At 61.2% G+C, this 11355-nt stretch overlaps 2 protein-coding genes across 2 annotated transcripts in view; one reads left to right on the top strand and one right to left on the bottom strand.

Annotated features, from left to right (window-relative positions):
- Window positions 1-9: 9 nt before the first annotated feature.
- Window positions 10-3963, top strand: SPATA2L (spermatogenesis associated 2 like). The gene is made up of 2 exons (XM_077754138.1): window positions 10-355; window positions 2026-3963. The coding sequence occupies exons 1-2, from the start codon at window positions 53-55 to the stop codon at window positions 2866-2868; spliced, it is 1146 nt and encodes a 381-aa protein (XP_077610264.1). The 5' UTR covers window positions 10-52; the 3' UTR covers window positions 2869-3963.
- A 509-nt stretch (window positions 3964-4472) lies between these two features.
- CDK10 (cyclin dependent kinase 10) overlaps window positions 4473-11355 on the bottom strand; it is a 7136-nt gene continuing 253 nt past the window's right edge. Inside the window, exons 2-12 of the mRNA XM_077754131.1 lie at window positions 9999-10077; window positions 9320-9391; window positions 8399-8501; window positions 8157-8238; window positions 7999-8066; window positions 6591-6643; window positions 6386-6455; window positions 5811-5870; window positions 5401-5527; window positions 5165-5304; window positions 4473-4836 (exon numbers count right to left, since the gene is read on the bottom strand). Coding sequence (XP_077610257.1) covers window positions 4659-4836; window positions 5165-5304; window positions 5401-5527; window positions 5811-5870; window positions 6386-6455; window positions 6591-6643; window positions 7999-8066; window positions 8157-8238; window positions 8399-8501; window positions 9320-9391; window positions 9999-10077 — 1032 coding nt within the window. The 3' untranslated portion in view covers window positions 4473-4658. The remainder of the gene's footprint in view (window positions 4837-5164; window positions 5305-5400; window positions 5528-5810; window positions 5871-6385; window positions 6456-6590; window positions 6644-7998; window positions 8067-8156; window positions 8239-8398; window positions 8502-9319; window positions 9392-9998; window positions 10078-11355) is intronic.

The following is an 11355-nucleotide window of genomic DNA, read 5'->3' as shown; positions in this document are numbered from 1 at the left end:
AGCCGGCGGGGGGAGGCCCCTGACCCCCGACTCCCGGCCCTCGCCCGCCGGAATGGGCAGCAGCTCGCTGTCCGAGGACTACCGCCTGTGCCTGGAGCGCGAGCTGCGGCGCGGCCGCGCGGGCGTGTGCGGGGACCCGTCTCTGCGCGCCGTGCTCTGGCAGATCCTGGTGGAAGACTTCGACCTGCACGGGGCGCTGCAGGACGACGCGCTGGCGCTGCTCACCGACGGCCTGTGGGGCCGCGCCGATCTGGCCCCCGCGCTGCGCGGCTTGGCCCGCGCCTTCGAGCTGCTGGAGCTGGCCGCCGTGCACCTGTACCTGCTGCCCTGGAGGAAGGAGTTCTCCACCATCAAGGTAGGGCGCTGGGCCGGGGGGCCCCTTCCCGGGATACCGTGCACCGCGGGCCAGAGGGCTCCGTCCGGGACAAGGGACCTCAGGTGTCCACCGAGCCTGGAGGGCCTGGCAGGGCGTAGTGTGCCCTGGGAAATTCTGGGAGCTTCGGGGCAGCTCTTGGCCAAGGCCCCCCTGGACACTCCCAGGGCTGAAAACATGGTGTGGGTGGAGGCCACCCACCCCGGGGGGATCCTTGCTCCTCAAAGCTTGAATCACTGCCCTCCTCAAAGTGGCCCCGTGGCTCCTGTAGCACAAATCCTAGGACAGGCGCGAGAGAGGGACCTGAGGTTCCATGGTCACTCTAATCCCTCCATGATCCCATTTACAGAGGACTGTGTTGGGTGGGTGTATCCCTGTGGAGTTGGCAAGAGCTGGGGACCCTGTGCACCCTGGGGGTCTGGACTGGCCACAAAACTAGCCCACCACTCCGTTCAGGTACCAAGGCTGTGCCCAGGGCTGGCCTGACCCCTGTAGGTGAGCTGCCAGCCTGCTGAGGGGGTAGACATTTGGGCCCTCAAAGCTAATTTGGAAGAGTAGGAAGGTGCTGATGTCATTGGGCACGTGGGCGAGTCCACCTCCGCTGGTTGCCATGGCAGCGGCAGCTTTTCTCTCCCCCCCCCCACTCCCCCTCTCTCTCAAACGGTGAGCTCTAGAGCCTATTGCTTCATGGGGACACCTGCTGGTCAGAGGTTCAAGGGCTCTTCACTCATCCGTTCAGATAACAGGGCAGGAGGCAGCCTTAGGGCCAAGAACAGGATAGGCCTCCCCTGTGCTCATGTGCTTCAGTGTTGGTCAGACCTGGTTGCAGTCCGGTCCTACCTACTTCCTCTTGGCTGTGTGGCTTTGTGCAAGTTACCTAAGCTCCCTGGACCCATTTCCTCATCTGTGAAATGGACACGAGGATAGTCCCGTCCCAGGTCTGTCATGAGAAGTGAAGACAGAGCCCCAAGTACGATGCTTGCACACAGTAGGGCTCAGTCTGCGGGAGGTGTTATCATAGGCTATAAGCAGAGGGGTGCTGACAGGATCCTACGGTGATACAATTTCAGAACTGGGAGACACACAAGACCATTATCCTCAGCCCTTCTAGTTCCTCACACAACTGCGACCTAGGAAGCCCTTTCCTGGCCGGCATTCCCGGGCTTTCGGCCCAGCTGCACATTAGAGCCGCCCCACAGCACGGAATGCACAGTTGGGCAGAATGAGTGGCTAAGCCTCAGTCTCAATGGGGAAAGGCTCCAAGACAAGCGGAAAGGGTGGAGTTCAGGACGTGTTGGGGAGGCTGCCTGATCAGAGGGGCAGAAAAGCACCCCTACTTGTGGAGGACCAGGTCTCAGCAAAGCCTCAGAGGTGACAGGAGGTGGGGACCCCGAGGGAAGTGAGATTTCTCTGTTTCCCTCCGATTATCAGCTGGGCCTGCCCCCCGCCCCCCCCCGAACGGGTCTCCGGAGGTGGGCCTGAGCACGTGTTGCTCAGAAGCTCCTCTCACGGATGCGACAGCACAGCCCGAAACCGCCCGGTCCTGGGCGGAGGCTGCTGGGCTCTGAAGCCGGCCGAGGCCAGAACGGAGCCGAGTGTGGCCTGGGCCTGCAGGAGAGTGGGCTGCTGCTTACCAGGACCCTCCTCTGCAGACCTTCTCTGGGGGCTACGTGCACGTGCTGAAAGGCGCTCTCTCAGAGGACCTCCTCATCCAGAGCTTCCAGAAGATGGGTTACGTGCCCAGGGACAACCACCGCCTGATGATGGCCGCCCTGCCGCCCGCCTACCAGCTGGTGCAAGTAGCCCTGGGCTGCTTCGCCCTCCGGCTGGAGTGTGAGATCCTGGGCGAGGTGCTGGCGCAGCTGGGAACCAGCGTGCTGCCAGCCGAGGAGCTGCTGCAGGCGCGGCGAGCCAGCGCGGACGTGGCCTCCTGTGTGGCCTGGCTGCAGCAGCGGCTGGCCCGGGAAGAGGAGCCGCCACCTCTGCCCCCCCGCAGCTCCCCGACTGTGTACCAGACGCAGCTGGACCTATACCAGGGCCTGCAGGAAGAGGAGGGCTCCCAGGAGGCCAGCNGGGGTGGGGCCTGGGAGGCCCTGGGGGAGGCTGAGGTGCTGCCGCAGGCCAGCAGCCCGCCGTACGGGGCCTTGAAGGAGGAGCTGGAGCCCGAGCCGGAGCCCTTCTCCTTCCTCTCCATGCGGCGAGAGCTGCTAGGCAGGCCTGGGGACCTGGCTGCTCCCAAATCCCCAGGGAGGTCAGGACGGGCCAGCCCCCAGTCCCCCGGGTACCAAGTGCACGGCTGCCTGGCCCCTGGTGCCCTGCCCACCCTCTGCTGCGACACGTGCCGCCAGCTGCACGCCCCGCACTGTGCCACCCTGCCCACCTGCCGTCCAGGTCACTCCCTTCGTGTGCTGCTCGGGGACACCCAGCAGCGCCTCTGGCTGCAGCGCGCACAGGTGGATGCCCTCCTCTATGACGGACCCGGGGCCCGACCTTAAGCCCAGCCAGGCCCTGGGTCAAGTGCTTTCCAGAGACCGTTTCTGTGGTGCTTCTCTGGGCCTCATCACTCCTCAGGCCTAAGTCCCGGCCACACTTCCCCTTGGGGACTCCCGGGCACAGCGGGGTGGGGAACGCAGGCTTCACAGAGCAGGTGGGCTCCTGCCCCCCATGGAAAGCACCCGCCTGGGGCCACCGGCTCCCCACCTCCTGCACCCGGTGTCCAAGCCTAGGTCCAAATGTGCTGGTGGAGGAGTAGAGCGTGCGTCTGTGTCCCGCCACCCCGCCTGTGCCCATGAAGGGCCCTCTCCCTTCTCTTTCACCCCTTCCCCCAACCCACTGTGGGGGCCCAGCGCCCAGCCTGTAGCTCTTGACCGATCCCTACAGTTACGGTTCAGGGCATGTTGCCTCCCTCTGAGTGTCGCAGGGGGATTCTCCTCACAGAGGTGTCCCTGGGGGCCTGCAGGTGACACTGAGCCACGGAGCACCACTGAGACCAGTCAGGGCTCTTCTCTGCCAGCTACGTGGCTGACCTCGCCCCTGCTGATGGAATGGGCTGAGGGCTGGCCTGAGACGAGCCCATGTGCCCTGGTCACAGTTGGCCTGAGAAGCTGGGCCCGCAAGCGGGAGAGACAATCTGATCTTCTAGCAGAGTACGGAGGCTCCCGCAAAGTCCAGAGAGTAGGCAGGCAGGCGGCTCGTGGAGCCTGGACAGGCGGTCACTCCCTTCCAGGTGGAATGTGGGGCTTTTGAGCAATCAGCACCCCACAAGCCACCCTGCTGGGGCCTTCTGCTGCACAGGCTTCCCCCCTGAGAACTCACCCGGGGTCCAGTGCTAAAGATGTGGGCTGGGCTCATGAGAAGCCACCTACTCAGACAAACTCTCGACACAGGCAGCGGAAGCCCTCTTCCTGGGGGAAGGGTCTCAGGAACTAGTAACCCACAGGACTAGAAGGGACAGGCGCCTGTCCTCTGTGCCGGCCCCTCCTCACTGGGCACCTCCCCTTCCCGGTACTTGGAGAACCACCTTCATGTCACGAGTCAGAACCCAAAAGTTCATTAAATGACGTTGAACCTGCTCACATCTGTTAGAAAAACTTTTATCTAAGCTTCCATTAGTTCCCCCTCGTGCCCCTTGCTGTCTGGGCCTCAGTGTGGGGGCAGGGACAGGGCTCAGATGCCAGTCCGCCAGGTGGGATGTAACCCACACCTGACCCCTTTCCCATCTGAGCGCCGCCAGCCCTGCTGGGGGGCTTCCCGCCCTCGGACAGACCCCTGGGCCCAGGATGGGCCACAGGCAACCACACGGGGTCTGCCCACCCATCCCAAGCTAGCAGCACCCACTGAGACAGGCCCAGCAGCCATCTGGGAAGTGAGGCCCTGAGCTTCTGCACAGCTGTAGAGGGCCGGCTGCGGGCAGGGCAATGGGTGCCCAGGCTGAGAGTCCGGCCCTTCTCAGTGCACCCACCCTGCATCGCTCCCTCCTCCACACCCTGCTCTTCTGGGGGAAGGAGGTGCAGTCAGCAGGAGCAGCTGGTCAGTCTCAGCCAAAGGATGAGCCGNGTGGGGAGGGGGCCACTGAGCACTGTGTGTGGGGGGGGGATGGGGCAGGGGTGTGCTTCGGGTCTGAGAAACCCCGCTCTGCATTTGTGATGGGCCATGGGGTGTGTCTCCCTCTGCTCCCATCAGAGAACACTTTGTGTGGCCAACGAGCGCCCACGTGGGCCTCGGCAGATACCCCTGCCCACCCAGGGCCCACCCTCCATCTGGGCTCCACCAGGAGCCCACCACACTACCCCTTCAGGGCCTTCAGCAGCGCTGCAAGGCTGTGCCCCAACACCCCCACCCTGGACAAAAAGGGCCACAAGACAAGCCCCCCGTGGAGCCTGGTGGGGGTGGGGGGTCTGGGAGACTCACGCAGGGGCTTCTCCTTGAAGTAGGAGCTTTCCAAGCCGTCTCTGGCTGTTGCCCTGGAGACGAGGCCTTGCTGTTAATAGGACCCCCAGGTGCCACTGAGGCTGGTCTCCCTCACACCTGCCCAGCTCTGCGGCCTCTGGTTCAAATGTGCCAACAACAAAAAGTGAGTGGCAAGTAGGGGACTGGGGCCGAGAAGCAGATGGGGCCTCAGAACGGGCTCCATGGCCTGGGTGGGCAGAGACCGCCCAAACCGAGTGCCTGGCCCTCCACGCCTGCGTCTGGGGGCTTCTCTGTGGCAGCGTGGCCTGTGTTCTGAAAATCCCCCTTTAAAGGGCTCGGGTTTGAGGCGTCCCCGCTCCCGCCCACGGGCCAGGTCGGCACCTTTTCTTGGGGTCATACATGAAGAGGAAATTGAGCAGGCGCAGCCCGGCCTCCGACAGCCACGGGAACTTGTGCTTCAGGTTGTTGTAGGGCTGCTTCCTCAGGCTGTACTGGCCCACGAGCGGCAGCCTGGAGAAGCCCTGCGGGAAGCGGGAGGTGAAGCCACGGGGCTTTGCCGCAGGTGCAGCGGGCCTGCGGGGGGAGGGGGGGGAGGAGGGCAGCGGCCCGGCGCTCACCGGCCAGATGTTCTCACTGGGTGTCCCCAGCAGCTGTACAATCAGGTCCACCTGGTGGATCTCAGAAGTGCCGGGCAGAAGGGGCTTGTGAGCCAGCAGCTCGGCCAGGATGCAGCNGGCCGCACACCTCCACCGAGTGCGGCGCTGAGTGGCCTGCTGAGGGCAGGTGCTGCCCAACACGCCTCCCACGTGCTGGGGTCAGGACAGGCCGGAGCTCGGGAAGTCACAATGGAATGTGACCCGGTCCCAGATGGCCTCTGTGGGTGACCATGAGGGCAGGGCCTTTCTTCTGCGGAAGCTACATTCTCAGGCCCCTCCCCCCCACCCCGGGAGCAAGGAGGCTGGCAAACACCGAGCCCTGTTCCTGCCGGCCCCTCCCCCAGGCCCCGGGAGCCGCGTTCACCCCTCACCACATGTCAATGCTGGTGGTCTGTGTGGTGGTTCCCAGCAGCAGTTCGGGGGCGCGGTACCTACAAAGAGAAGCACACCCTCCGGCTTCCTGCAGTGAGCCTTGGGCTTCCTGAGAGCCGGCCTGGGCGACAGGACAGCCACTGCCAGCTCAGGCCCCCTCTTGCCCTCAGCCCTGGCAACGTGGACAGCAAGCACGGCCACGGCGGCTGCTGCTGGACAGCCCCCGCGTGCAGCAGCGACTTCTGTGCCAGGCGGGGGCTGGCTGACACATGGCGGACAGTGTACGGTGTCCAGGTCTTACCGTAACCACAGCCCAAACGTGAGAAATAACTACAGAAAGCTGCCTCAACCGCCCGCCCTTCTGTTAAATCCGGCTGGGTGACTGGCTGTTTCCGGCAGGGCAGTCCCAGCAACCGTGCTGTCGTCCCGCCACCATGACGTGTCCCAGACCCAGCCTCCTGGAGTGTGTGCAGCCCTCTGGGGCCTCAAGACCCTCAGGACCCTTCTGCAGCCTCGGCGTGATCAACCCCCCAAACTTCCCTCCCCCAGGGACACCTCCTCCTGACGGACTCACCAGAGTGTCACCACCTTGGGGGTCATGGGCTTCACCGGGATGCCATAGGCCCGAGCTAGGCCAAAATCCGCTGTGACAGAGGCAGAGGGGCGAGAGGACAAGTGTCATCCAGGAGGGGCTGAAGGGCTGCTGCGTGGGATCCAACCCTTAGCCTTCGGCTGCCCCAGGCGCCACACCCCCCACAGAGCCAGCGCCCTGCACCCACCTGTCTTCACACAGCCTTTGTCAGTCATGAGCAAGTTGGAAACCTTCAGGTCCCTGTGACAGAAAGTGAACAGCACTAGTTCCCAGGAAGCGAGCTCCGTGGGGTAATCAGGCCTCCATCACAGGCCTTACTCAGAACACTTTCCTCCACATCCCCTGTTTGAACTTGTTAAAGTTTATTTATTTTTAGTAACTTCCACACCCAAAGTAGGGCTTGAACCTACGACCCCAAGATCAAGTTCCTGACTGAAACTGTTTGAACTCTCTGGGCATCCCTGTTTAAACTTTTTATTATTTATTTAAAATTTTAAAAAATTAATGTTCATTTTTGAGAGAGAGAAAGAGAGCACATGCACATGAGCAGGGGAGGGGCACAGAGAAAGACAGAGGATCTGAAACAGGCTCTGCACTGTCAGCACAGGGCCCAACATGGGGCTCAAACTCACAAACCGTGAGATCATGACCTAAGTCAAAGTCAGATGCTTAACTGACTGAGCCACCCAGCTGCCTTTTATTTATTTTAAATGCTTATTTATTTATCTTGAGAGAGAAAGAGCATGTGTAAGGGAGGGAGGGAGGGAGAGAGAGAGAGAGAGAGGAGAGAGTGAGAATCCCAAGCAGGCTCGCACTGTCAGTGCAGAGCCTAATGGGGAACTCGATCCCATAAGCCATGAGATCACAACTTGAGCAGAAACCAAGAGTCAGGGGGCGCCTCGGGGGCTCAGTCGGTTAAGCATCCAACTTCGGCTCAGGTCATGATCTCACAGTTTGTGGGTTCGAGCCTCGCGTCGGGCTCTGTGCTGACAGCTCCGAGCCTGGAGCTGCTTCGGATTCTGTGTCTCCCTCTCTCTCTGCCCCTCCCATGCTCATGCTCTCTCTCTCTCTCTCTCAGAAATAAATAAAAACATTAAATTAAAAAAAAAAAAAAGAAACCAAGAGTCAGACACTTAACTGCCTGAGCCACCCGGGCGTCCCTGAACTTTATAAAAATAGGGACGGTGGGCAGTAGGAGGCCATCCGGCAGCTGGAGTGCCAGAGCTCTCAGGAACTTTCTCAGGAGGGGGCAGAGCCAGGCCTCAAGCCCAGGCCTAACTTCCAGGCCTGTGGGCGTTCCCCACTGATGGCACAGTCCTGCCGTGGGCCTGCAAGATCCCCACTCCCTCCGCCTCCGGGCTTAGTGTTTCGTGTGTGACAAGACCCCAGGAGAGATCTGTCCACACCGTCAGCACCCCTGGTGGAAAGCAGGTGCTGTCTGGGCCTGGATCCTGCCCCAAGGAACAGTTAGAGAAACGCACTGATGCCAGGTCACCTTTCCCCTGTATTATGAAGGGGCACACTAGACAAACGTCCCTTCAGGCCGCCCATCCTCCAGGACGATGCCATCTCCCAGCACCTGAGGTCCCTCCTACCTGTGGATGATGAAGTTCTGGTGTAGGTACTGAAGGCCTCGGAGCACTTGCAGCACAATGCACTTGACCTACGCAAAGGACAGGATGCATCAGTTAAGGTGACACATGTTCGGCACAAATGCGGAGGTACATCTGCTCCGGGGCCCCCAGCCTCACACCTGGGCCTCAGAGAACGGGGTCGGCATGTTCTCCAGAAGGCTGGCCAGATCCTGCTCACAATAACCCATCACCAGAAAGATGCTGGAAGAAAAGGGGAAGACACACGGCCTCCACCCAGGTGGGCCGCAGGACCCTCCCAGGCTTGCAGGAAGGACAAACTCCACCTTGGGGGAAGCACAGGGAGGGCACGGGCAGGGCGGGCTCAGCAGGGCCCAGCGCAGGGGACCAGCAGACTGCCTACCTCTCCAGATGGTTCCCTACAACCACCTCCTTCAGCTCCACAATATTCGGATGGCGAAGGCGAAGGAGGAGTGTGATCTCTCGAAGGCTGCTGATGGGGACCCCTGCAACCAGACCCGGCCTCGGCAACCCCACCCCTGCGACCAGACCCGCCCTCGGCCCCCCCCACCNTGCACTCCCCAACCCCCACCCCTGCAACCAGACCTGCACCTCAAGAACCCCCACCCCTGCAACCAGACCTGCACCTCAAGAACCCCGGCACACAAGGAGTCCTGCAACTCAACCCCCCACTCCTGCAACCAGACCTACAAATCAACAACCCCCACCCCTACAGACAAGGAACCCTGCAACCAGACCTGCAGTTCAGGTACCCTCACCCCTACAACCAGACCTGCAACTCAGCAACCCCCACTCCTGCACACAAGTCCCCTTCAGCAAGCCTCCTCAGTGAGCCCCACCACGACCACGGTCAGGGCTCTGTCCAGGAGCTCAGGGAGAATCAAGGCCACCAGAACAGGCACCTTTAACCCTTCCTTCATCAACAACGCAAGACAGCAGCTCTCCGTACTGACTCCTGCATGTGACAGGCGGTCCACAGGGAGCCTGGCAAAGCGCTGCCTGCGCGGGCAGCCAGGGAGGCGCTGGGGGCTAAGAAGCAAGGACGTGTGGAGGACACGGCCTGCCCGCCTGGTCTCGGGCGTGGAGGGGTGATGGCGGGGCTGACACAGAGGACAGGGCAGTCACCAAGCAGGACAGCACAGGGCTCGGGCAAGCTAAGGCCTGGAGCATGGAGGGGAGGGTGGGGAGCTGGAGAGGTGAAGGGTAGGACAGGCAGGGCCTCATCCGGATGCTCTCGGCACTGGGGGCCCAGGCCCGAGGGAGCCTCAGGGGCGCCTTTCCGCCCCTCCCACCTGGAGCTCACCGTCCCTCTCCTTGTCCATCCGCACTTTCTTCAGGGCCACAACCTCCTCCGTCTGTGTGTCCCGGGCCCGATCTGGAGTGGAAACTCACCCATGACGGAATGACCAAGTAGGTTTGCTCCCACGTGACCCCCGCCTTGTGCCACACAGGGGCCTCATTCAGGGCCTCTGGGCTCCCTTTCTCTCCTGTCATACCTGGGTGCCCAGTGACTCTAGGTCCAGGCACGTGCGCTCTGGGGAGTCCTCTCACCTAAGCTGCGTACAGGGTGCTACTAAGTGTTTCTCATAGAGTCAGGATGCGGCTCAGTGCTCTGCCTTCTGCTGTTACTATGTTCTAACAGCAAATAAGATACTTTATCCGGGAAAAAAAAAAATCCCTTCTGTTGTGCCAAGGAGGCTCCTCATAGCTAATGCGCCGCTGCTTCTGAACCGCATTAGTGTAACGTGCGCTAACTTCACAGCTGCCGCAGGCTGCAGCCCTGGCTGCTTCTGGAAGTTCTGCATTTTGCTGTAACAGTTGCCCCAACCTGTGGCTCCCTCGGCAATCTGATGCTCACATTTATTCAGACCTGGTTGCAGCTGAGGGCAATTACACCATGGATGAGAGCTCACTTTCACCCTGGCTGTGGAGCACTGGGCGCCAGTCCCCCGCACCCCCGGCCTCCCACCGTGGCCACTCACAGACAATGCCATAGGTGCCTTCCCCGATGCGGTTCAGCTTCTCAAACTCCTTCACGCTCCGGCAGCGCCCCAACTGAAAGACAGAGGTGCCGGCAGTGCTGGGGTCGGCCAGCTAATGCAACAACTAAAGATGGACCTTTCACGTTCAATTTGCACCAAGGAGCTCGTTCATGTCTTGCTCACCAAACGGAAAGACAACCACACACTCGGGCTTTTCAAATGGGAACAGGAGGGTGAAGGGACTGGGCCGGCAGACACTGAATGCACTGTTGGAGAGCCTGCTCCCTTCCAGTCCCAGGGGCCAGATGTGTGCGGTCTGAAAACTATAACCGCTGGCCACAGATGGTTAAAACTAATTCAAATTCAAATTTCATTTCCTCAGCTGCCATGTGTGTCGTGGTCCACGGTGCTACGTGGCTCATGGTAACCATACTGGACGAGTCAGGAAGCAACATTTCCACAATCACAGGGGCCATACTGAGCAGCACTGGTCTAAATTACACTCTGGAGATGGAAAGAGCTCAAAGATCTTGATTAAATTGTTGATTAAAAAGTTCTTTTTACTTTTTTTAGTGTTTATTTCTGGAGACAGAACGTGAGTGGGGAAGAGGCAGAGAGAGAGGGAGACGCATCCATAGCAGCCTCCAGGCTCTGAAACGTCAGCAAAGAGCCCCAGGCGGGAGGTAACCATGAACCGGGAGATCATGACCTGAGCCAAAGTCTGACGCTTAACCGACCCCCCCAGGCGCTCCCTTACACCTTTCTTTTACAAAAAATTTCTCCCAGCAGAAAACAATTCTTTCTCTGAAACCTCGATACTTTCCCATCTTGCAGCGCCCACTACTGTGAACTGTGTCCTCATCTGGGCGCCTCAGCTTCCCTCCGAGGCTTCCCGTCGCTCAGGGCATCGCAGCGACCGCTCGGGGGCCTCCGGCGCCACCGCCGGCGAATGACGCGCGTGGGGCTCTCAGCGCCGGTAAGCGGTTAGAACAGCAGGGCTCAAACCTGCGCCTGCACGAGCTGCCTGCCTTGGTAAAAGCACTCCGCACCCCTACGCTTCACTTTCGTCACCTTTATGGAGAGTCGCTGAGAGGACTAAACGACAGTCACACACGCAGACGCCTCGCACAGAGCAAAACACAAGTGCAAGCTGCTGGGTGTCAGGTGGGGCCGGTCACAGCCACTCGAAGCCCCAGGGAGACCACGCCTCCTGACACAGGGGCTCCCGGGCCAGCCCGCAAAGCCCGCCCCCCGCGCAAAGCGAAGGGACGCCCGCGGTAGAGCCCGGAGCCTGCTCTTCCAGAGGCCGGCTGCTGCCCGCCCCCAGCCCGGGCCCCGGCCCGGGAGGCTCCGCGCC

Source organism: Crocuta crocuta, unplaced genomic scaffold, assembly GCF_008692635.1.
Source record: "Crocuta crocuta isolate KB4526 unplaced genomic scaffold, BGI_CrCroc_1.0 scaffold61, whole genome shotgun sequence".
NCBI lineage: Eukaryota > Metazoa > Chordata > Mammalia > Carnivora > Hyaenidae > Crocuta > Crocuta crocuta.
The sequence above is the reverse complement of the archived record's forward strand: the minus strand, read 5'-3'. Positions and strand labels throughout refer to the sequence as shown.